At 33.8% G+C, this 27,220-nt stretch overlaps 1 protein-coding gene across 1 annotated transcript; it reads right to left on the reverse strand.

Moving 5' to 3' along the window:
• Positions 1 to 8,108: 8,108 nt before the first annotated feature.
• Positions 8,109 to 22,300, reverse strand: LOC107851567 (myosin-11). The gene is made up of 38 exons (XM_016696632.2): positions 22,079 to 22,300; positions 20,232 to 20,360; positions 19,956 to 20,099; positions 19,705 to 19,850; positions 19,465 to 19,621; positions 19,305 to 19,363; positions 18,883 to 19,042; positions 18,630 to 18,779; positions 18,371 to 18,507; positions 18,135 to 18,281; positions 17,347 to 17,448; positions 17,159 to 17,216; positions 16,983 to 17,084; positions 16,379 to 16,416; positions 16,076 to 16,202; positions 15,826 to 15,996; positions 15,553 to 15,684; positions 15,335 to 15,444; positions 15,135 to 15,195; positions 14,729 to 14,906; positions 14,262 to 14,467; positions 14,062 to 14,181; positions 13,723 to 13,821; positions 13,243 to 13,464; positions 11,746 to 11,885; positions 11,381 to 11,492; positions 11,257 to 11,301; positions 10,907 to 11,161; positions 10,654 to 10,812; positions 10,371 to 10,565; positions 10,100 to 10,243; positions 9,805 to 9,875; positions 9,618 to 9,717; positions 9,477 to 9,533; positions 9,320 to 9,376; positions 9,162 to 9,242; positions 8,968 to 9,047; positions 8,109 to 8,796 (listed from the first exon to the last, which is right to left on the reverse strand). The coding sequence occupies exons 1-38, from the start codon at positions 22,079 to 22,081 to the stop codon at positions 8,673 to 8,675; spliced, it is 4,578 nt and encodes a 1,525-aa protein (XP_016552118.1). The 5' UTR covers positions 22,082 to 22,300; the 3' UTR covers positions 8,109 to 8,672.
• Positions 22,301 to 27,220: the final 4,920 nt, after the last annotated feature.

Raw genomic sequence — 27,220 nt, forward strand, 5'->3', positions numbered from 1 at the left:
CGGATAGTTTCAGCAATATTGCATTAAATCCTGGATAGTTTGCTAATCACATTTTATCCTGTAATTTTGAATTGTGATACATATAGCATATGTATCACTAGTAAATATGAATTCGGGATTTTATGTAATTTTTTAAAACATTAAGGGATATTGTGTAATATGGTATCTTAAATATGAGATTTGTGTAATTTTTCCTTTTAAGGGATATGAACAGTCGTGGCTTTTTGTTTGACTAAGTTCAGTCCCTTCTAATTCTGAATCATTTTATAAATAGGTCCCTCCGGCCTCCTCACTCACTCTCACTCACTCTCGTTTATTCTACTATACTTACAATACTAATATGTCAGATCCAGATTCGTACAAGAAGGTTCATATCGAGTCGTTGCAAAAATTTCAAAGGCAGTTTGATGAACTCCAGAGGAATTTGGCCGACTTCCGAGCAAGGCTGAGGAGGGCAATGCTGTTGCCGAATGAAAATTGTCAGGTTGACAATAATAATAGTAATAATGATAATAATTAGGTTATATTTTTTCTTTCTTTTAGCGTATGTATTTCTTTTTTTTTTTTTTTTTTTTATATCCAATCTACCTATAAGGGATTCAAAAAAATCCATGTATATGTTTGGTTTGGTTTGGTTGATTTTAAATTTTTAATTCTTATTCAATATTTAATTATCATTCTATTTATTCCCTATTCAAAACATGTCGGTGGTTGGAGTTAGGGATGCGGTCATGATGAGAAATTCTCCTAAAAATAGTTCGTTAATAAATAATAAGGAACTAAATGATATTATAATTGTAAAAGAAAGATTATTTAATTTTAAAAAAGTCACAACATTGGATTAATTTAATTAAGATATATATATGATGATATGATTTTTAAGAAAAAAGTTAATGAATAGTCGTGACTGTGACTTTTGTCTAAATACATTCAACAAACAAACAAAAACAAAAAATGCTTCTGATGCATCAAATTCCTCATTTGTTGCGACTTATGAACCAGTTAGAAGAAATAAAAAAACTCCTTAAACAAATGGTCGATTTATAGCAACAAATGGTATATCTGTTAAAACAGATGGGTTATCTGATGCAACAGATATACAATCTGTTGCCATAACTCAATTAATAAAAATGGTTATTAACGAAACGGAAAGATTAAGTCACCACCAGCTTGATTTAATTAAGTCATTTCTTTTCACAGAAAGAATAAGGAAATAAATGATAAACACAATTTAAACCGTAAAAAACTCACCAGAAATATTCTTGTTTTTAAATCGTCTTTATTAATTTATATAATTAAAAAGTCAGAAAATTTGGATGTCATGAAGATAATTTTTTTTTAAAAGATATATATATGATATGTTGCAATAAATATATTATCTGATGCAACAGTTGAACTATTTGTTGCAACGGATGATATATCTATTGTAATAGATGATTTATCTGATGCAACAGATATATAATCTGTTGTGCAACTCAGTGTAAAAAATAAATGGTTGCTGGAAATAACTAATTATTTTAATAATTATAAAGCTAAACTTCAAGCTGAAAAGCCATGACCTATCATAATAATATTGATTAATTTAATTAGTTCATAACTTTTTACCGTAATCAAGAATGTCATTAATAAATGGAGGTGAACCGTTGTACCTTTAAATCTGATTTATTAATTTATATGATTAAAAAGTCAGAAAATTTGGATGTCATGAAGATAATATATATATTTTTTAAATATATATATTATATGTTGCAACAGATATATTATTTGATACAACATGTTATCTATTTATTGTAAATCATGATATATCTGTTGTAACAGATGATTTATCTGATGCAACAAATATATTATCTGTTGTCCAAGTCGGTGTAAAAAAAACGATTCCAGGAAAGAATTAATTATTAATAATAATAAAGCTGAAAAGTCATGACCTATCATAATATTGATTAATTTAAATAAGTCATAGCTTTTTACAGTAATCAAGGATGTCATTAATAAATGAAGGTGAACACTTGTGCCTTTAAATATGCTTTATTAATTTATGCAACTCTTGTATTATCTGTTGTCCAAGTCGGTGTAAAAAAACGATTCCAGGAAAGAATTAATTAATAATAATAATAATAATAAAGCTGAAAAGTCATGACCTATCATAATATTGATTAATTTAATTAAGTCAAACTTTTTACAGTAATCAAGAATGTCATTAATAAATGGCGGTGAACATTTGCGACTTTTTGCCTAACTCATTCAAGTTCAATCCTCTATAAATAGGTCCCTCCTTACTCAATCGTTCGTTCTACTACACACTATTTATTCTTCGCTCTTGTTACACCTTCAACTACTTTCTCTTCAAGGACTTGATAGCTTTTTCCTGTCTCTGGTAAGTTTTTTTCTTGATTTTTGTATAAATATACGTTGTTTTACATTACATTACATTCAAATTCTTTCTTTACTTTTGTATTTACGTGTGTGTTTTGTCAATTTATGCCTTTTTTAGATATGACTGATCTTGTATGGAATGTCGCTATTTTACGAGACACCATGAGGGAATTGCAGAAGGAGGTTCCTGACCTGCATTGGGAGTTGGCTGCCGTCAGAGTAAGGATGCTGCGGGAGATCCGCAGGCTGCGGAGGGCGCTGCTCCTGCCCTTTGAAGATTGACCGGCTGACCATACAAATAATAATGATGTTAATAATGATAATAATAATAATTAAGCTTTTTTTTTTTTTTCTGTTATCTATGTATTTTTTTTTATTTGTTTTATAAAAAATTATATTTGATGCACTTGACTTTTTATTTCTTATTTAATTTTCGTGTTGTCTATTTCTATTTCTTAACGAATGACATGTCTACAATTAAGGAATAATTTGATTCTAGTATCAATAGCAAGAACATATGAGTTATCTGTTAGGTTTTGTGTGTGACAGGAGCTGTATTTTGTTGTTTGAAGCATATTAGTAATTTGATGAAACAGATTATTTATCTGTTGAAACAGATTACTAATCTGGTGCAACAGAATACCCATCTATTCAATTCATAATCATATTACGGGCACCTAGAACCCTTAACATGAATCCAACATGTGTCTACTGTTACAACAAAATATTTATCTGGTGCCGCAGATAATGGATCTGTTTAAACAAATTGCTTTTGTATTGCATTCATGTTCGCGTGCAAACTATTGTTGAAAAAATAACACACTAGCAGTTACCCAGATTCAACTAAAAAGCATAATCTGACTTACGAAAGTCTCCTCTCAAGTAAATTCCAAAGTTGAAAGTGATTTACGAAATAAAATTTGACATAAGAATTTGGTCAAAGAGCAACAGTTGGGGGTAACAACAACAACAATAACAATGGTCAATAAGAAGAATATGAAGTTGATAATGAAGTATAAGATGATGATAATGAATCAGAAGATGATGAATAGAGCAGCAACAACAATGAACAACAAATATTGCAAAGAGAGAGAAAATAACAACGGATGAGGAGAGAGAAAAAGATGCCTTTTTTTTTCCCTTCGTTCCCCGTTATATATTAACTAACATTTGAATCAAAGTGTAAATTTAAAAACTTGTGGATTATTTTGAAATTTTCCAAACTTTCTTAAACCATAATGAAGTAATTGTCACCTTTACTCAATTATTAAGACTTGTGCCACCTACACCTCATTTTAAAACTCTTTTGTCACCTATGGCCCAAACCCCCGACTTACATAAATCCCTAAATCTTTAATTGATATTATATAAATTTTTGACTATTTTGTTAATTACATTTTATCTCAATTTTTTAAAATGGCGATACATATGTTATATGGTGATGCATATAAAAAATTGATATATTTGAAACTGACAAAGATATTTATTTAAGGAAATAATAGATTCTCTTTTATTCATTTTATTCTTTTACTTAACGAAAGATATCTAATTTTTTTTCCTTTTTAGATTCAATTTAGGTGTTCTAATTATGTTTCTCTTTTTTCGTCTTTAATTTTATGTAGTTAAGGATTTTGAGTTTTACACAGATAACAATTCAAATTCAATTCTGCTTTTAGTCTTTTTTGTTTTTTCAATATTATTACTTTTGTTTACTACACTGACTATACCATTACCTTTCATTAATAACATATGAATCACCCAATAATTGAAATAAATAATTGTATCTACTGTATAAATCACCATAATGCCATATATACCACCCATTAATATTACATGAATTACTCAATAATTGAAATAAATAATTGTATCTATCATATGAATCATCATAGTACAATATGTATCGCTCATTATCTATTGTATGAATCACCATAATACCCATATAATGATATCATATTTATCATTCATATGAATCACTATTAAAAGAATAAACATGTATGAATAACTAAATAAATTTATATATGTATTAATAGATTTTAAAAAAAAGGGGAGAGATTTTAGAAGAGAAAAAAAAAAGTTTCATGCGTTAATGGAGGAGAAAAAACCAGGAAGGAAGATGATTTAAGCGTTAATGGAGGAGAAAAATCAGGAAGAAAGATGATTTAATTGTTGATAATTAGGGAGATATTTTAGAGAAGAAAATCTTTGAAAAAAATAGCTTGAATGAGTTAATGGTGGAGTAAAAATAGGATGTGGGGTTTTGTTGATATGTATCAAGAGTAAAGTTGAAAATCGAAATTTTATGTAAATTTTTAAAAAATAAGGGATATTATGAATTATTATTGACTTGTTGGGACTGATAGTTCGGCTTCCAGGCGGTTCATTTGAGAATTTTAGTAATATCTAATATATTATAGATTATTTAATTTAAATTGGCATTCGGTAAAAATTCTTTAAGTGGCGATATATATATATATATATATATATATATATATATATATATATTACTTTATAGTAGCTTTTATAGTCTATTAATATTTTAAGCGGAGATAGTAAAATCTAGAAATATTAAAATATTATTACTATATAATAGAGGTTTTATTAGAAATAATTTTCTACTAATTATGATATATTTAAAATATTATAATTATTCTATCATGAACTTATGCAATATCCGAATATATGTATAATGAAATTAAATTTATTAATAAACATATAGTGTGGACATGTGACATATGTCACAGTAAGGGGTCGTTTGGTAGAGTGTATAAGAATAATGTAAAATATGGTGTATTAGTAATGTTTGTGTTAGTTATACTTGCATTAGTTATGCTTGTATTTTTCTTATGCAGTATTTGGTTCGATGTATTAAAAATAACACGAATTACATAATTTAAAAAAAAATAAATTTTTTTTACATAATACCCTCAATATATATGTTGAAAAGGATGTGAAATTTTTTTTTAGGGATAATAGTGTCTTTAAGCATGTTAATGCATGCATTAGATCCATTGTATTACTAATGCCATGGATTTTGAGGTATTAGTAATACACACCTCAATACATAATAGGGTGTATAACTAATGCAAGCATTAGTTGTATATAGAATAAAAAAATATACCAAACAAGGTACTACTAATACACATTAAACCTCAATACACAATAGGGTGTATAACTAATGCAAGCATTAGTTATATATAGAATAAAAAAATATACCAAACAAGGTACTACTAATACACATTAAACTAATGTATACATTAATTTTCTAATACACTCTACCAAACGACCCTAAGTGTACAAATTTCATGTCCACGTGGGACTATGAAATGAATATGGATATATTGTGTGACAAATGTTAAAAGTCACATTAAGTGGTGGCATGTATTAAAGCATTTAGTCATTCAAATTATTTGGTAAATATTTTATCATCGAAACGTTCTTAAGAGGAAAAGTTATCTTTTTATCATCTTTACATATAATCACATCTGCATATAATTTGTTGTTGCTTTACTTTATATTTAGCACGTTGGAGAGGAGTTCGTAAAAAAATAATTTTGTTGTCATACTTAGTCACTAACAAAGAGATAATTATCTACATCAAGTTATTTAAGTTTGGATTTTGATGGCACTATTCGAAAGCTTCTTGGAGAGGTTTTTAGCTTTGACGTTCAGGTAGGCTAGGCTTGCCCTACTTTTTGATTGGGCTTATTTACTGAAATTATGAACTATTATGCTAGTTCTCTATATATATATATCATGTCTTATTTATTCGGATTAGTACCTCGTTTTAATAGATTTTGGTATTTTGTCTATCAATATAATATAGCATCTATCAGTGTAGAGTGTGGAATTAAATTGCAAAATCTCGAATTTGCCCCTTCCCTTTTAAATTTAGACACTGCGTATGGTAATTAGACGTATTTTAGCTTCTGTTCAGGGTCAATATATACTTTATTTATGTTATTGATTGTGAATTTTGGTACCACGTTGACATTGTTATGGTGTGGTATGAACTTTAATATTACGGTTGGTGTGGTTTCTTTGAGTTCTGGTTCGAGTCTGACATTTGATTATTATGGTTACTATAAGTTTCGATTCGAGTTTGACATTTGATTATTATGGTTACTATGAGTTCCGATTCGAGTTGGGCATCTGATTATGAATTCTGGTGTATATTATATATGTGGCCTATCGTTTCTACCCACTATGTCCGGTTTGAATCTGGCACGTGTCCTCTTGTTATTATTCATCTATCAATTCGAGTCCGGTATCTGGCCTCTCGTTACTATCCATTGGTGCCGGTTCAAGTCCGGTGCACATCTGGATGTCTATTATGATTTCTTGGGATTGACTCAGTTACAAATTATTTACGTTTATTTTCTTTAATTGCTACTTGTATGTTCCACCGGCTTTTGGGGTACGGTTGGATTAATTGTCTTCTTCAATCTGTAATTACTGTGTTATTTATTTTCCGATCGCTTACATTTATTCCTTTATATCATTGACGTAGCTTGGCAGTTGTTTACCTTTCTGTCCCTTTTTACAGTTGACTTAGATTACATCCTTGCATTGTAGTTATACCATTTCTATATTGAGCTCAGTCAGCCGATGATGCCTACTGAGTAGCCGTTGTTTTTGGTACTCATACTACACTTCTGCATCTTTTTCCTGATGCAGATTCGGGCACTAGGAGTTGACGTTGACGTGATTCTACCTTTTAGTACAATTTTGGAGCTTGGTGAGCTTGTTATTGTCCGAGGCTGATCCTTCTCTATCTACTCTAGTTTAGTCTTTTGTTCTCGAGACTACTTGTGTATATTGGGTATATTTGGGATTTTGTCTAGTACTCTGGGTATATTTTAGTAGTGGCTCTAGTACCGACCTTACCAGGTCTTGGGAGGGATTCTTTTGTGTATTTGGTAATTTTTTCTTCCCTCGTTTTAGTATATGAGATATGATTACTTTCTGTTTGTTACTTTTTATTACTACTGCTATCATTATACGCGATCTTTTCTGATTTCTGCCTATTAGCCCGTTATCTATTATTCGGGCTATGGCTTAGCTTGCCTACTAGGGGATAAAGTAGGCGCCATCACGACTTGAGAAATCGGATCGTGATATTATCTTACTGAGCTGTCTATTTTAATCTCACTTTTGGTGTAAAAAACTGTTGGAATAGGCAGATTGCGGACTTTTAAAAACATCATAGAATCCTTGTAGAGAAAAAAAACAAGGATTCAATTTTTTTTGTTTATTGAACTGTATTATGGCTCCCAACACAGCCTTTGTGCTGATGATATACTGTACCTTTCTAGAAAAAAAATGTTTGCATTATATTCCATGACGTTTGAGTTTGGAGATAATGAGACTCGCGTCTATCCTTCTCTACTTAAATAGCAGGTTTAATTTGCGTGATGCATGCTCAAATATGAACCCAATTGGGGCTCCAACAGCTCTGGGACATTTTCTTAAGTTATGCGCCTCCAACACATTTGGCTGCATGGCTAAAATAATTACAGCTTCTAGCCAAAACATATATAAGTTGTACACTAATCATATATAAAAGATATAGTATATGATATGCATACACATTTCCGGCTATTATTATGGCTATACAGTATAAAAATCCCCAAAATATTGATAATTTAGCAGCATCCATGATCACCTAAGTAATATCGTTGTTTTCATGAAGCAACCATATATGGTCCATCCTGGTATAAGATTACTCTTGCAGAAACAGAAGAAAAGTATGTATAGACTATGAACAATTGTGTAAAAATTGTAAAAGAAGAAAACTCCATACATGCCCAGAAACTCAATAGAGACTTTTTTTATACAACAAACACTTGGACAGCTTCTATGATCAAAAAGATGCACATTTTAATACAGATACAGATTTAAGTGACACGTTGAGTATTCTCGTTCACCCCTCCTCTTCCAAATTGAAGTGCTGCAACTGCATCATTCATGAAATATGGACCTAGTTGTGTACAACTAATTCGTAATGTATCCTACTTGTATTACAAAGTGAAATGAAAATTATGTATAAAGATGAGTGCAGCAATGCTTCTATATTTTGAGCAGATCATGTAATGTTGCTCTTCCTCGTGGTCTTCTTTGGCACCCCCATGAATTTGAGGCGGGGGGTGGGGTGGGTGGTGCATTCTTTGAATTATGAAGTTTACAGAAGCTAATAAGTTAGATCTGCTACTAGAGAACATTCACAACAGTAGTCAGATAGTCATGTATTCCCTCTCAAGTGAATTGAAGATGAAGACGTTCCGTGCCACTTGACTGGATTAATTTGTGCGTGGCAACAAAAAGCTAAAGCCTGAATTCTCTCGCAGAGGAAGAGGAGATTCAATGTCAGCTATATCTATTTGTTCCATTGATTTTGATATGTCATCAACTGAAAACGGGATGCTGAAAATTGAACCATGAAGAAACATCAGCAATTGGTTCAGAGGCACAGAAAGGAAAATCTACTAAATAGGATACTGTCATCTGTCTTGTGCCTGTTCACTTGTGCCTTAATCACAGGTAATCTTCTGCTTGGTATCAATTTTCTATAATTATAAGTATATTGATGCTAACCTTGAATCATCGTCTAAGAGAAAAGAGTTGCTGACTGCATGATTATCTTCAGTCATCGACAACCTCATGCTGGATATGACCTAATGCAATTGCATAAAAACCTTGTCCTTGGTTAATTTTACCGAGTAAACATGTTGCTAAATTATATCTTTTGATGAAACCTAGGTTGAATAATGGCATCCATAGAAACTTACATCTGATGACACACTATGTGTACCATATTTGTCATCCCAGTACATTGTACTGATCCTATACAACTGCTGGATGCTAAGTACCTGGAGGAAAAAAGATGTTAATAGTGACCTTGAATGACATTCCAGCTACTTACTTCCTTCAAATTAATATCACTTACTGGACACAGTTGATGGCTTATTTCATCCAGTGTCTTTTTGGGCTTTTGATGTATAACCTGCAGCAAGAAAAGTGAGCAACAATTGAGAACTCTACCATCCTATTTTTAAAAGAATGAGAAGCCAAGTAAAATGAAAATGATCAATGTAAATGCTTACAAGAAAACCAATGGCTTGTCTGATATGCTTCAGTTCATCCCATGCTGCTCCTGCATACTGTTTTTGTTTTCGTTTTTCATTTGGGGGATAAATATAATTATTAGGAACACCAAGCTAAGAAAAATATTCGATGGATCATACCTCATCAGTTGCGGTGAAACACCAGTGCTCCAATTCAGCTAGTCCTGCTTTGACGTATTCACCATTGCTAAATGAACAGCACTCCCGTCTTAAGAGAAGGCTGCGAAAATTTTACAATCACATGAGGAAACCTGTTAAATGCATTGTAGAAAGCTGCACACAAACAGAAGTCTATAGGTGCACGCACCTGTTGAAAAGCTGAACATTGATGAATGAAAATATCTGAGTGAATACTTTCCGAACTAAAAATGGAGGCACCTGAAAGCATCAAATCAGAAAAGCAAGATGAAAAGTGAGCTGCATAATATGCTGGAATCAAAGTCTTATTTTTGTAAGTTTATTAACCATCTAAAGACTGGTGATGTTGCTAATTTTGCTGAGCTTAAGTTTTCTGGATGCAAATTTTTACTCTAGGAACAAATTGTTTCTCTGGAAAGAGGTTCAAAATAATTGAAACGGAAGGGAAAATCAGCTTCACTAACATGGTTTGCTTTTAACGTGTTCAAGAAAGTTTCCAGGCTCTTCACAATTCCTTGCCAATGGGCAATCAAAGCTTGCTGAGCTGCTGTATTAGCTACTGAACGCGAAGACCCTTTAACCAAGCTTGCTCTTGAAGTTCGCGGTGCCTAATATCAAACAAAATTGTTTACATGCAAATGACAAAGCAAGAGGTAGAATAATGAGTTATAATGCGAACCAAGATACTGTCCTAGAGACTCAACAAATGTCTCTGGAGATATTTTCTCCGCATACCTGGATACACAACCCCAGCAACGGAGAAATCTCCTTTTTCAAATTGTCACGAATCATTCCATAAATTTTCTCCACATATGCTGTAAGTTGCTGCTTGAAGAGCAATGCAGGGTATTTTGCTTCTACTTGGCGTAAAGTTTCAACTCCTCCAGTCACAAAGGAAAGATTGACTCCTTGAGGGTTTCCGCGGAAGCTCTGGAAAATCAGTAACAGTGAATAGCTTAAGGAGCTAGTCTCAAACTTGCTGAATAAGAAGTACTAACTTATCTTTTTAACTGCCTACCTGCGACATCCTCCCAAAAAGAGATGCTGATGAGGATCGACGACGTAGAGGGGTCATTGCTGCAGCAGCACTTGCTTTGAGTGTACGCTGAAGTAGCAATAGAAGAGTAGAAGCATTTGATAACCAATAAGCCAGTACATCATTGTTGTCCTGGTTTTTCTGTGACAACCCAGAAATGGAATTATAAGAAGCAATTATAATTTAAAACGTGACGACATAAATTTTAAGGATAACTGGGGTTTGTAGCTCAAACCTCAATAGCATGACCAATAGTTTGGATGATTCGGTCAAACACAGTGGTTCTCTCAACTTCGAATGATCTCCACTGCAAAAGACACTTATAAATGATGCAGGCTGCAATTGGCCTGTTTCCTGCAAAGCCCAAATTTTGTGCGATACAGCGAATCAGCAACTCCTGGCTCTCTTGCTGTTTCTCATTAAGTGATTTTTGTGGTTTGTCATCTGCCTCAGGAAGTTCCCTTTGGTTCAATGAAGGGCTATGAAGATCCTAAATAATGCATGCAAGTGAGAATGTGAGCAACAAAATTTGTTGGCATGTTAGTAGAATTTGGCAATAGAACTTCTATAAAGGTGGTAAATTACCACGTGCATTCTAGTATCCTCAAAACTTCGACCACTTTCATTTCTCTGTCAGTTGAACAGAAAACATCAGATTCTTCTATTCTTGATTCCTCCGCAAAAAATACATGTAAACGTACAGCAATACCTGCATGATAGATCTAGAGCGTCCAGAAAGGAACTTATTAGGTGCTATTGACACAGCTTGCTGACGGAAAACTTTGTTCTCCGACTCTAAGTTTGTCATCTTCTCCTCCAACCTGATTTTGCAGGGTTCAGTGGCAACACAAACATGAGTAAAAGCCAGATAATTCTGTTTGGAATGAAAGACTGCAACACAATCATATTGCACTAAATACTAGTAGCCTTTTCAAACTTCCAAGTATCATCTAGACCTGACTACTATTAACGTTCTTGGACAAACAAGTGAGCTGACTATCTGGTTTGTCGTTCATACATCATGGCGTAGAGAATGCATCATGAAAATTGTTACAGTGAGAGCAATTTGATTACCCTTTCAGGGATTCCTGAAGTTGAACTACTCTTTTTTCTGTGTCTTCTAACTTCCTGCGACTTTCTTCACCAGATTCTTGAGCCTCGGTGTATTTCTGCTTCCAGTCCTCACAGTTCTGCTTTTCTTGTTCTAAAGAAACCTGGACAGAACACACGGAGATTGATGAAGAATATAAGCATAGAAAGCATGTGCTAGTACCATTTCATATTATGATCCTTTTAGGGGGTGTTATGAAATGATAATCACCATTTACCTTTAATTTTTTCTCTGATTAAGCCACAAAAAAGATACATAATCAGTATTTACTTTTCTATAAGTATCTACAGCCGAAAATACAAATGAATGTGTCCGGTAGAAACTTACAAGCGCAATGCTTGTACATAACAAACTTCCTGAACTTATTTGCTGGAAAGTTACTAAACTGTAATGGAATTTCAAATCCTTTTCACCTCAAGCATCTGTACAACTCAGGAGCCATCAGGAGAGTTTAGGACCCTTATTGCTAAAACTATGTTATTAACATCTTAGGTTCTGTTAACTAATCGTAGGTGGTACATCTTGGAATCTACTAGTTTGACACTCCCGGATCTCATAGGCAGTAGTCGTTTTCACCCATGACGATCAGTTATTTATACGTGGACCTGAAGAAATTCATCCACCACAAATATGTACATTGGCTGTTCATACATCTATTCTTGTACATAGTTTTTCTTTTAATTTATTTGGCTGGATGTGTGGACTGACCCGAGGGGATAGAGTTCGGAATGAGACTATCCGGGAGAAGGTTGGTGTGACTTCAGTGGAGTGTAAGATGCGGGAAGCACGATTGAGATGGTTCGGACACGTGAAGAGGAGGGGCATGGATGCCCCGGTCTGTAGGTGTGAGAGGCTAGCGTTGGATGGTTTTAGACGGGGAAGGGGTAGACCGAAGAAGTACTGGGGTGAGGTGATTAGGCGGGACATGGAACAGTTACAGCTCACCGAGGACATGACCCTAGATAGGAAGGTCTGGAAGATGCGAATTACGGCAGAGGATTAGGGCCAGTTCGGGTCGCTAGTGTAGGGAATTAATTGGTGGGGGTGTATTCCTGTTATGATTCCGTATTCAGTGTTTCGTGTTCCGTGTTCCATGTTTATTACGAATCTGTGTGCTTTCCTCTGCTTTATATTCCTGCATTCCTGCTTTACTCTGTTTTATATTCCTTATGGGTGCCGTATCTATGTTATGGCATCTGCTTCTGTGCTGTACTATGTGTTTGTGTGATATCTCGTGACTTGAGCCGGGGGTCTTTCGGAAACAGCCTTTCTACTTCATCAGAGGTAGAGGTATGGACTGCGTACATCTTACCCCCCAGACCCCACTAAGTGGGAATACACTGGGTTTGTTGTTGTTGTTGTTATTTGTAAACAGTTTTTACCCTTCTCAAACACACAATGCTCAATAAATTGTCACATTCAGCAGCACAACAGAATGAGAGCCTCGTAAATTGGATTACCTTTAAACTGTTATTTTCTTCCGTTAGAGATTCTACTTTCTTAGTATCTTCGACATAGACTGGAGTTTCCTGGATTACAGGAGGTGCTTCTTCAATAGCCTTTTTTGCAGCTTCTCGTTCCTTCACAACCAATGCATTTGCTTCATCAACTTTTTTTTGCATAGCTTCCAAAGCCTCTTGCAACTTTGCTAGCTCTTGTGCTTTTGTTTCTTCCAAGTCAGTCTGCATAATAATTTGAGCAACTATCATATAATTTCACTCAATTGTATGGGTAGAAAATGGCGTAACACAGAACTGCTGAAAATTATAGTATCTAACAACAGGATGCACAATCAATAGGCAAATTTAGCATGCTAGTAAGAGTTTCTTCTTGTGACGTAATGTATCTGCACGTATCTATGCAGAGTTGCATTAAGCACAAGTGTGTACTTTGAAAATGTGATTTATACAATTAAAACATGAGTTAAAACATGATATTACTCTTAGACGTTTTTCCAGTTGCAATCGCCATGTAAGCTCCTCCAGTTGTTTTTCAAGCTTATCCTTTGCCTCTTTGAGCGCACCAGTATCCCTTGCAGCCTGCATGTAGTTGAAAAGTGTAATATTATAGCCAGGTCAAACGCATATCCACACTCCAATTCATCCTTATGCAGCTCGGCCAGATTCTGTGCTCTCTCTTGGTAAACCAGCACAGAATTACGATTCAGAAAAGGAAACTATTTTCATCTATTATCTTTCCCTAGCATCCTCTCTGGTAGAAACCAGCAGGGATGTAAACTTCATTGTGTTTCCTATTGGATTACAGAATAGTATGCTTACCATTTTAAGCTTCCTTAGTTCCTTTTTGGCAGATTTTCCTCTCCATTTGCATTGTGCAACAAGTACCCCCCGTTTAAGCCTTTTATAATATGAAAAGGCTTTGTGACAACGCCACCGTGCCTGAGGAGGATAAAGACTAATCTTAGACTTGCTTCAATACCAGATAAATCATGAAATCACACAGCACACAGGAATTCTACCTGAATCCGTATTGCAGCTTCAGTTTGCTTCCTAAACCCGAATTTCTTGCGAGCATCCATAGCTCGCAAAACGGTCTGCACCATGAGCACTGAGACCTTGAGTTTCCTATAGGCCTTTCTAGCATGATGCCTGCGTGCGTTCTTCTGAATTTTTACTGCAGCTGCTTGCGTCTTTATTTGCACATAAACTTTGCATGCCAGTTTGCCTAATATATGAAAAACAAGTATTTCGAGATTAGTTGCCTGTTGTTGAGATTAATTTTACTCTTCCTGGTACCTATTTGTTTCTTCCATTATTTCTTTCGTTCTTTATAGGTTTTTGTTCGGACAGAGCTTGAAACAGACAGAAAGGAAGCCTACACTGCTAAGAAGATGTAGTTCAATTCTTAGGACTCTTTTACATTATGAACTTTGGTAACTTGTGTCACCAAATTTTCAAGATCTTCAGTAGTTTCAAGATGTCTCACCTCTACATGAAGACTGTAAAGATATGGCAGCTTTTCTCAATGCTAGGAATTGGTTACGAGTGATGTGAGTTCTTATTCGTCGTTGTATAACTTTGGCTGCATTATTAAGAACCTCTGCTCGTCGTGCATCCAACTCAGCCATCTGTCCGGCCCTTAGGAATACCTTAGTCTTTCCTATCTGTGAAAGAGAAGTGGAACTAATCACTGAATCTCATACTGCTGATGCAAATTTTCCTTCCAATGGCATTTGCAGCTAGCATGCTAATGTGGATCAGAGGCTTAGAGATGATAATTCATGACCTTAGGAAAAACATGGTCCCTTTCTCTTCAGAATAGATACATTCTGATCCCAGAAGAATGAATTCACAATGCTACCTCCAGCAGGAGGAAGAAAGACTAAGATTACCTGAAACCCTTTCAGCCCCCATTTTTCAAGAATCTTCTTGCATGCAACTTTTTCGTCATAGCTGCCACGAAAAAAATGTCTTTGTTACAGAATTATCTGATGAATCCTAGAGAATATCTTTTTCAAAACATTAAGCCTATGTAAGACATCGAAAGTACACAGCTCTAGAGATTCTGTTCAAACTAAATTAAGGTACATACCTCCCTTCCAAAACCTCCGGTGCTAGGAGCCCAAACCTGTGTATGAATTCAAAGAAAGGACGGCGTGTAGGGAATCCAGCACAACTGATTCTAATTGCCTCTAAAACACCCTTAAAGAAAATCCAGTTGGTTATAATCAATAACTATCACAAATAAACAAAAATTTATGTTTTCCCCCCTACTCAAGGCCAGGATTTGCTGAGATAGAGATTACTTACACCACAGCGCAATTGTCGCATAATGTTGTCATTTTCAAATATAGCAGGTTTTAGTAGATTATTAGGCTTTACACATCTGATGTAGTGGGGTTCTGTAGCATTCAGTGTCTCCATCAACTGCTGCAGTTGTAACTGCATTTCCAGTTTGTAATTATCATCAGCACATAAAAAACTGAGTTTCAGAAGGAAGACTAGCAATGATCAGCATATAGGAAAAGGTAACACAGAGTTTCATCATGTACATAAATCAAATCAGGGCAAATGCAAGAATACCTTAAAGCGTGAACCGATTGAAGAAAACTTTGAAGACTTTGAAGTCTCTTCACCTAATGAAGGGAAGAGTCCTGCTACAAAAGAGCATTTTGAAGCACAAAGAAGGTCTTGATGTTCAGGCACTATATAGTCCTTGTTTTTGTCTAGAAATTGGTCAGATTGATATTGTACCTAATAGAAAATGGATTACATCAGGAATGGACATGGCAAGTTACTCTATTCATAAATAGCTGCTGAGATTCACACTCACCTCTCCAGCATAATGTGAAATTATGAAATCTGTACGAGACAGTTTGGGCTTAACAAAGCGCTTGTGAACTTTGAATGTCTGATATAGCTTGTTAGAGAATGTTTCATGTGTTGACTTCGGGAACATACTGCACGATGGAGGTAAACAATGATAACAAACTTTATCAATTAGCTTGATCAGAGTTACAATCTTAAACTCCACTGCGACAATACAAAAAGAATGGGGAACAGAATATTAAGTAGTAATTACGTGGCGTACAACTAATATTCATAACAAAGACCAAGATGGCGTATTTTATCCTACCAAGCTTCATCTAGAAGAGCAACAATTCCACCTGGTTTCTGCAAAGAGAAATACAACAATTACAGAACTGGATGTAACACTAAGAGCAGCTTTAATAGTTTCAGTAAGGTGCTGGTCAAAAGTTGAGATTGTTCCTTAATTTTTCAAGTGAGGGTGTTTTGTCAGTCACTCTAGATACACTCAGATATTTTATCGAGTGTTTCTTTTTTGTCGATTATTACCCGAACAGAGATTATAGAGAAACAGTTAGTTCACCATAGATTTCGTTCTCTAGGGAAGAAGAGCAGTGTAGAGAATTACTCTACTGAATTATTTGAGAAAAGCGATGCCATTTACCCGTTGTTGGGAAAGCTACAAATGACAGTTTCTTTAGAACAACAGCCAGACAACCCTCTCCCCCCGCCCCTCCTCGACCACACCTAGGGGAAATAGATTATACATAGAAAATGTTACCGGCAAGAATCTACCACAAGAACTTTTGACTCGTGAGACTTCAACCTTGCCACTTTAGAAAAGTTCTCATCGGATGAACTTGACATCGGGTTAAACAATGAATGTTTAAGCAATTAATAATTCTCAAATAGTCAGAGAAAAGTGCAATTACCTTTTCAATAAGATCTAAAACATCCTGGTTATCCACGAACTCTATATAGCTCCAATCAATGGCCTCTCTTTTGTATTCTTCTTGTTCCATCTTGAAGACATGCTGTAAATCCACAAACAGACTTGAGAAACCATGCATAGAACAACTACATTGTCAGCTATATCCAAAAATTATACCTGATTGAAATGTTGCTGCAACTTTTCATTTGTATAGTTTATGCAGAATTGCTCAAAGCTGCAACGCATTGATATAATGAGACACGCACAAACAAGAGTTGCAAATCCTTGAACACTCATGTAGATATTTCCTTTAAATGAAACAATGTTGTAGTAATTGGAAATTCAAGCTAAAGACTCGTAGCTACCTGTTGTGCTTAAAGCTTTCAAAACCATAGATATCAAGGACTCCAATGAGATATTTAGAGTTGGGATCTTGTCCTATTGAAACATTAATCTTGTCCACCAACCTGCATTTTCCCAAGAGGCAAGAATACTATACATGAATTTGTGAAATAAGTAAATCAATCATGCACTAATTTATGGAAACTTATTTCAAGTCTGAATCCACGGGGACGCTGATTCAGAAAAAAAATTATAAACACAAGTGTGAATGAGTACACACACGCATACCTTATACACACACATATATTGGCTTCAACTTGGCATATATTTTTCTCTTCTTTTATTTCCAATTCATGGTTAGTTTAGGTGACTAATATCTCAAATCAACATATTTCTTTCACAACTGCATGCTTTATTTGTTACTATCACAGCAAACAAGTTTCTCCATATCCTTGATTTAGAATAATTGTGAATCGTACCCTCTTCATCCCGATTTATGTGAAGATGCTACTATTTGGGAAGTCAAAACAGTTTTTTCTTTGACTTCAATTCTTCTTATAATCTTCTAAGATATTTTGAATTATTAACCTGTTGGGCTATATATAGTACTTTTCAAATATATAAATTTTATTTAGAAAGAAATCTGGGCACTTTGACTCTCTACTCCCCTTCAGATAAGCAACAAAGAGTTCTTTTATAAAGTTTTAGGCATTAAAAACAAGCAAACAGATAAGTCTTCAGTGCCTTGCAAGAGACAATGGCTGCTAGTATATCAGTCATCCATGATGATGAATCAAACTAAGCCTCTTACCAATCAAACAGTCTAGAATATATTGTTTTAGCCAGACCATCCCTACTTATTTCAGCACTGCGAGGGTCAAGACTTCGTTTTATCACTTCTTCAGGGGTGATCATCACCCTTTTGCACAATGCATCTTCCAAAGCTACATGGTCACACCTAAAACAATAGGAAAATCAGAATATCCAACAATTATCACAGCCACATAGCATCTGAATATGCAAGGTGACATTAAGAATCTGCCATACATCAGAAGCTCCGCTGCAGTTTTGAGATGGTGTTTTGATTTTTCCTCTTTAATAACTGATGAATCGACCTCTTGTCCTTTTGCAAAGTCAATATTACCAAGATGAAGAATTGAGGCAACAACTCTAAAAATTGCTTCCTGAGGAGGGAAGGGGGAAGAGAGAGAGACGGAGAGAGTAAGAGGTAGCGGTAGTGTTTACTTATTCTTTATTGAAAGGCAAATAGAAACATGAAGCTGGCGAAGCTGTACAAGTCATATACCTGGTCCTCTTTACTAATTCCCACGACATCCATTGCTCTTCTAGTCGCAAGGTACTCTTCTGCATCGCTCACACCAACTAGCTCAAAGCACTTTGACTGGTTAAGATAGCGAAATGATTTGGGATGGCCCAGCTTATACTTCTCAATCTCCTACAGTGATAGGAAGATTCTCAGCAACATACTGTAACAAAAACAATTTGATACAAACGACAAACATTTATTATGTCAAGTTCGTATTGCAACAGAAAAATACCTCTTGGGGGGCCGCACAAAGAAGGTAAAAGCAGTGGTAGTTGCGCTCAGGATCAGAAATTTGGCAAACACGGGATCTCTCGAGGAGATACGTCCTGATTGCTGCTCCTGATATCCTTCCATGTTTGTCAAACTGAATCTCAACGAATTTGCCAAAACGACTGCAACAATTTTAGGTTACGGAGAAAATTAAACATCTTCAATCTAATATGTTTCTGCAATGACAAGTAAACTTCAAAAATAAAGGAAATAAAGGATTGATAAGACAAGCAGTTCAGTCTCAGTCCAAAAAAAAAAAAAGAAGTTCAATCTCTAATGTTCACTTCTTGATGGAATTTGTATCGCACAATAATTAACCAAATCTAAATTACGTGATGATGTTATAAGCAAATGTTGAAATATACAAGTGCTAAAGAGCTTGACCTGGAATTGTTATTTCTAACAGTCTTTGCATTGCCAAATGCTTCAAGAACAGGATTAGACTGCACTTGAGTGGGTTCATGCAAAAGATTTATGAGAATAAATATTACATTAGCAGAAAATAAAGAGCACATAATAAGTTATCAATGATATGTTATCATACACCAAGGACTTGTTGCTCCACTGTACGCCCTTCAGTCGCTGCACGTCCACCCAGAAAGGCCAGATATCGCATAAGCATCTTGGTCGTCTCGGTTTTACCAGCTCCACTTTCACCACTAACCAGAATAGAATTGCTTTTCCCCTCATGGACCATTGCCCTGTATCCAGCAAAGGCGGTTCAATATATCACGCTTATAAGACAGACAATTATTGTAATTAATGTGCTTAAACTGGGAGGGACCTGTAAGCAACATCTGCGATGGCAAAGACATGAGGGCTTAATTCTCCAAATGGCGCTCCCTTGTATTGTTGCATCATGTGTGAATCATACAAATGAGGCAATTTTTGAAATGGATTTATCGCAATTAAGATATTTCCTGTATAAGTCTGTAATTATATCAAATATTAAGATATGGGCACTGTTGTCTGAACTGTAACAAAAGAAAGAGCTTAAGACCAGACATAACACAAGCATTCAGTACAGTATCTTACGTAAATTTCATTGAGCTCGTATCTGGTTTTGAGGTTCTGCAGTACTCCAGGCTCATGCAAATAGGATAATTTGGTCATGTCATCCACACCCGCAGCCTGAGCTTCCACATCTTTTGGATAAATTGTTGACAATTTCCTAACAACCTGAAGCATGAGAGGAAGACACGATGATGTCATATATCGATCCATAAAACAGGATAGTCTGCATTCTTCTCAAACACGAGATGGTAACTTGCAGGAAGCAGATAGATACAATTAAAATGCAGAACAAAGTACCTTCTTTCCATCAGTCCTCTCAATCTCTGCTTCCCCATTTGTTATTTTCTTTACTTCTCCATCAATCCAAGCTACATCAGGGTCCTCAACCCATACATGAGACCCTACTATTATATTAACTGCAGTGCCCTGGAAGCGCGAAAAATAAAAAATAAAATTAAGAAGCCAGGTATAATCAATGAAATATATCACATTAAATATCTCTCATATATGATCACACAATCTCTTATGTCATGCAATGTAGCTGAACACAAATCTATTCTAGTGTTTTCTAAGTCACCAAATGCTTAATTATAGAACAACATACCATATAAATTCAATCAAATAGTTAAGAAATTGAATGGTTTGAGACATATATAGTGCAGACGATTCAAGGCGTAAAGCATGCACTGAACATTATTGGCACGTACATGGAAAACTACTTTATTGATAAAGTGAGCATGGGGAAGGCTATGGCATTAGCCCCATGAACTTTAGCGCCCCATGAACGTCTGAGGTGTTTACTAAACATTGGTTACAACTTACAAGCTAAAGCAATCATATAGGGAAAACTACCAGATATTTTTAACAGTTGCTAAATGCTAACTAGTGTTCATAGACAGTACCCTTCATTTCAACATAGCAACCTAATACACTTTAAACTTTAACATTCGTTCAAGTTACACCTATAGAGTGTTTCCAATTCCTCCACGAGGTATATAGAGGCAAGGTCAGCATTTGCACTACCCTCCCCAAACCCCCTTTTGTGGGATTTACTAGGTATGGTGTTGTCGTTGTGAATTTCAAATTAACCCCCTTTTGTGGGATTTACTAGGTATGGTGTTGTCGTTGTGAATTTCAAATTCCAGCACTTTAGGTTTGGATAGTATCAGACTCTAAGTAGATCAAAATATTTTTAAATCTTACGGAAAATACTCCATGACGAACACTTATTGGAAATTCTCATAGCTTGAGGCATGTCAGGCGACACTGTCCTTAACCCAGTATAGGTGTATATATCCCCAAGGATGCAACATGAAATTTCAAGTATAAAGAACTCAAATGATCGCCAAATGTTATTAAATATCAATTAATGGTCAATGAAGGATTACTATCAATTAATAAGAATAAATAACAATGAAGAGAAAACCATTAGTCAAATGTTACGTATAACAGACAGCAAATAAATTTTTCATCTTAACAATTGTCTTTATGACAATATAAAGAAGTAAGAATTAATTCATACTAATAAAGGTAGATAGTAGAAAATGATTATTCTTTTTGAGATATTAAACATTTTTTCAAACACCAAATTCCCTCATCTACTCAAATAATCAATTTCTTACAAACTCCAAAAACTGTTCAACAACCATGGAAACTCAACGCAGTGATTGTGCCGAATTTATCACTTTTGCAGATTATCATGGTTATTTTCCTAAATCCTAAGCATATACATTTCTAACAAAAGCAAAATTTTCGTTACTTGTTCCTCCATTTGCTCATACAATTGAACAAAACTCTAAAAAATATGACATTCAGGCCTACACTGCCCCAAAAGCTAACTCGTAAGGAGAAGATTGTCCTCGCCAACCAATGTGGAACTCTATCATTTAAAGACATGACGTCTCGGTCTAATTCAATCCTAAGAGCTAGCTCGTGAGGGAAAGATTGTTATAGTTCATACCAATATGGAACTCCAGCCAACTCTAACAAAAACTATCAATAAATGGTTCAAAAATAACTTAACATTTCGAGCAATTCAACAAATTAGAATCATTGAAGGATGCAATATAATAGAAGGTTTCAAAATTCTTTCAATTTTTTTTTTTTTAAAAAACAAATAGGATAAGAATTGCAGGCGTACGTACCATTGTGGAGGTTTAATGTGATGCTCGAGAATTTGAAATTATTCGAGCTTTGTTCCAAAATGAGGACGTAGACCATAAACAATGGGCATGCAATTGCATGCATGCAGTGAGAAAAAATGATTGAATATATTGGTGTGGAAATTGTTGTGTTGGGGTTGTATGAGTATATATTATATTATATTATATCCAACACTTAATTTTAACATTCACTGTTCTTTTTTCTTTCTTTCTTTCTTGTGAATTGTTGATAAGGTAGGCCTCCAATTTCGGATCATCTCCATTTCTCCGTTCTTCTCTCCCTCTCTCTCTATGCAACTGCTTTTTACTCTCACGTACTTGCAACCATTGTGATAATTCCCTCTATTTTATTTTATTTAAAAAAAATATTAATTAAATTTTATTTTACTTTTTTTTTTTTCGGGATTCTCGCTAAATTTAATAAAGTGATAGTTAAATTGATTTTGGTGTATGGGGTGAAGTTTTGGTCATTCAACAATTGTCACATTCAGAAGATGAAAGTTGCATGAAGAAATGAGGATGTTGCAATGAACGTAAATTGAAGATGTTGGGGATAAAGTGGGAGTTGTCTCTATGGGTCGAGCTTGTGAAGAGGAGACGCAACTATGGATGATCTTAATTAGGAGAGCTGGAGATAGACCAAAGAAGTATTGAGATGATCAGGTGATCATTAGATACAGGGCATGACATAGCTCTAGCTTATCGAGGACATGACCTTAAATAGGAGATTAATTACAGTGGACATAGATTGTGATAGAAGTTAGCTAATAGTCATATAGTATTACTCTTGTAGGTCTTTATTCCTTTGATTTCTATTACTATGTTTGTCATATAATTTTGTTCTACGTACCATTGTTTCTTTTTAAGTATGCTTTGCTTTATTATATGTATTGTGTAGTTTTTTATTTTGGTTTCTTCACTGTTGATGGTCTTGCAGAAAGAACAGTCTCTTCATCTTTTAAGGTAGGGGTAAGGTCTACGTATATACTAATGATCTCCACAGGCCTTGTGGGACTACATTAAGTATGTTGTTGTCTCGTACTTACTTTGGGGTGGACTAATTTGAATTTGTATTATGTAAAATTCATTAAACGAAAAAGTGCTTTCCACAATTATTTTTCTCATTTTTGGGATTCGAGCAAACAAATTCTTGTTAAAGATAGAAGAATTATATCCGTCTCGCTACAATCAGTGGCAGGAATTTTTAAATTTTATGGTACAAGAATTTTTACCCACGATTTTGGATATAAACTTAAAAAACAATAATATACATATATATATGATGTAATTTCATAAGTGGGGTCTGAAAAAGACAGTATATACATATTTATTTACCTTGTGCAGGTAAAAAGATTATTTTTGATAAACTCTCAATTTAAGTAAAATTAGGGAAAAATAAATAAAGAAAATTTTGGGTGTGGACGGTGGGGTAATAATATTTCCTCTTTCCCCATTTTCGATAGATAAAAGTTTTTGAAAAAATAATTTCTTTATTGAAAATAGAAAAAATAAATTTCATATGTGGCATTTTGATTCATATTGATTCTGGCCTCGGCAACTTCCAACACACCCCACCCCACATCTACCCAATCTTCACCACCTCACACTGTTACTTACATAGTATCATTTTCATAATATTTGTATAAATTTTATATATATATATACAAATATTTTAAAACTTTCATAGTTGCTGACTTATCAAATATCCTGAATTAAATAACAAATCAATTTATTTTTTAAAAAAGATATTTTTTTCAACGTACCTTTTTGTGTAGAAAATATTCTTCTTTGTACCAAACACATCTTTAATTCAAAAATCATCATTTTCTACACAAGAGATCATGTATGTCAATATCTTGGACTAACAATTTATGTGGAAAACATTTTTTCTTTGTACCAAAAACACCCTTAATTCAAAATCATCTTTTTCTCTACAAGAGATTATGTATGTCAATATCTTGGACTATCAAGACTTCCATATATATTAGTATATATCTTGATATAGACACAAGTTTGACTTTTAAGAAATTGGTTTCAAATTTGACTTTTAAAAAATGATTTTCTTTCTTTTAAATTTTAATTTATTAACTCATTTTATGATACGGTTATAGGACTTTGGATCCTTTCATTTTCTAAAATTATTATTTCCCTCCCCCCCCCCCCCCCACCCTCCCGCTTTTAATTATTTTAATAAATAAAATTTCCAACCTATTTAGATTATACTCGTATATATTAATATTGTAAGTTATTTTTTACGTTGCACATATAGTATCTATTGTGTGTAACTGTAACATGATAGGACATGCTGTCCATCCATGCATATTCAATTAAAAAGATTGCATGCGATTGTTTTATATTTATAAGTAAAATAATAGCGTAGAAGTTCTTTATATTGACAAAACCTTTGTAATAATTTTATCATACCTCAAATTTACGTTAAATTAACAAATGCAAAACATATATAATTTATACGCACAACATGATTAAGTCGCATATGCGTATACAGAGCTTGATTATATAGTGTAAAATTTCGATAGTTATAATCATTCAACAAAACAATAGCCGATAAATCTGTACTATTTATATATTCATTTACAATACACACATACTCATACGGTATTAATATATATATATAACTTTTGTATATTTTGATATTAACTGTAACTATTTTTGTCGAGCGGATAAATATGTTTTAATTCAATGTATACACTCAATTAATCTAAGTTTTTACCTTGATTAGTTGCGGTTATTTTTATTTTATAATAAATGAATAGAAACATCTAAAACTGAATAATTTTCTCCACTACGCAAGAAATCAATGACGCCATATTCTAGAAATTCACTATTAGAATTTAGTGCCACATATTAGAAATTCCTTTGATTAAAAAGAGTAAACGTTGATATATAATATATAGTCATGATAAAACAAAAAATTTCCAAATCTTTTGAATAATGTGTCTTTATCAATTCACATACATTTCTTGGAAATTTCTCCTTCCTCCATAAGGTCATCTTCTCCTATATATAAAATAAAATGACACATACTTGGTTAGAATTCAATTTGACACAAAGCAAATCATCTTATGAAATGAGTAGCAAAAAGAAAGAGCCAATGAAAGTGAAGTATATATCAAGTCCTGTTTTGGTTAATGTTAAAAATCCTTCTGAATTTAGAGCAATTGTTCAACAACTTACAGGAAAAAGCCCTCCAAAATCATCCAATTTTCATAATCAACATGCAAAAATAGGGAATTATCATGAAGGAATAGCACAAAATAAAGGTTGTGAAGGTTCGAGTACGACAAATTTTGTGGAACACTTGGTGGGAAATGAAGCTCGTAACAATTTCTGGAAAGAAGATTCAAAGATCTTTTCTGAATTTTGATTTCCTTACTAATACTGTAAATTAATCTTTCTTAGCATGTTTTTATTTTCTTTTGTTTTTTCCACTCGATATTGGATACTTGCTTTGGAGTTGATTAATCTGAATTTGCGTTAGAAAGTTTAATTTCACTTTGAAGATCAAGTGCTTGGTACCAAAGTTGATTTCATACCCACTAATATTCGAATTCAACATCTCTTTCTTTGTATGTTTTTGTTGCTTCAGTTTACAAGTATTATTATGAGTTATGATCAGATTGATCCGTATACCATGCAGATGTGAGTCGTGATCATCTTTATATATTACTCTTTAGTTTTAAGTTATGTGATTTTATATAATTTTCTTGGGAATTAGAGACCTCAAATTTGAGGGACTTAGTGGAGAAGAAGCGTGGAGCTAGCATACAATGACGGGCTTGGTTCACCGAAAAATTACACTATTTATACATTGTTATTTTTTTATGTATATATAGTAGATGTTGAAACCCCTTTGGTTAGTTCGTGTGTGCACTTTGGAACCCCTTAATGAAAATCCTGGTTCCGCATCATTGAAGAATGAGGTGATTTTTAAGAGTGACACGCATATAGGTCGTGTATGTCACATGTACATCGTTTTATGTCATGTGTATATCCTGTATATATTCCGTCATGGCATGTGCTTACACTTTATTCTATATAGTCTAAAAAGAAAATTGTCTGTATGTACTGTTGTCTACTCCTTTTACTTTAATTCAAAAAGGCCTCAAAATTTTTTCTATTTCATTGCACTTTTGTCTTTACCCTCCCTCTCTTTTCCCCTTCCTCACTTCAAATCTAGGGTTTCATTTTTATTTATTTATTTATTTTTTAAAATTCTTTGTCATGCCAAAAAACTTTTTTTTACTTAAAACAACAACTTGGGTATGTCTTAAAACTATAAAATAAGTGTTTTTTTTTTTTTTTGGGTTCAAGATTCAATTTTTAGCATTTTTGTACTTACTTGTATGTGTTGTGTGTGTGTATGTTGTTTTTGTTTACCAGCATTTTCATTTTTTCTGATTATTTTTAGTGTTTTTGTCCATTTCTTGAAAACCCCACTTAAGTTCTTGTTAGTTTTTTGCTAGTTTGACATATAAATGACAATATACAAGTGATATAAAATGCATGAGACTGTAATGCTCTTCCACCTTAAACTTTAGACTCCGAAATTCGATCGAAAACTTCTAAGATGTTCCCCAAACTTATGGAACAACATCTAATAATAAAAAATTTGAACAAAGCACAATGACGATCCAACATTACTTTTCAAGTTTCAACTCATCAAAGAGCATTCCAAACAGTTACATACGTTTGGCCATGAAAATAAAAAACATATTCACTTTATTTGGTATTTCTTAAGTTGAAAATAGTGTTGGACTTTTGTTTGGCAATAATATTTTGGAAATGGGGTATTTTTTTGTTTTAAAAAATATAAATTAAGAAGTGCAAAAAGTGAATACAAAAATAGTGAAAATATCTCTTGAGACGTTTTTTTAAAAAATCTAAACATTGTGAAAACGTATTTCGAAATATTTATGACGAAATAAGCATTCTAAATTAAAGTGAAACGTATTCTGGAATATTATGAATTATATTCATTGTCAAATGCCTACTTATATAGAACCGACGATCAAAATATACCCACAATTTAAATAAATGACAAAACTATGTCATGAAAATAAAAAGTAATCAAAATAGGTCTAATGCACAAAAAAGTGCATTAGA

The sequence above is a fragment of the Capsicum annuum genome, chromosome 12 (assembly GCF_002878395.1).
Source record: "Capsicum annuum cultivar UCD-10X-F1 chromosome 12, UCD10Xv1.1, whole genome shotgun sequence".
Taxonomy (NCBI): domain Eukaryota; kingdom Viridiplantae; phylum Streptophyta; class Magnoliopsida; order Solanales; family Solanaceae; genus Capsicum; species Capsicum annuum.

Coding starts and splice junctions, on each gene's coding strand:
- LOC107851567 (XM_016696632.2), bottom strand. Junction 17,217..17,346: donor GAAAGCTTTAAGCACAACAG/GTAGCTACGAGT, acceptor AATGCGTTGCAG/CTTTGAGCAATTCTGCATAA. Junction 9,876..10,099: donor ACACGTTAAAAGCAAACCAT/GTTAGTGAAGCT, acceptor TGATGCTTTCAG/GTGCCTCCATTTTTAGTTCG.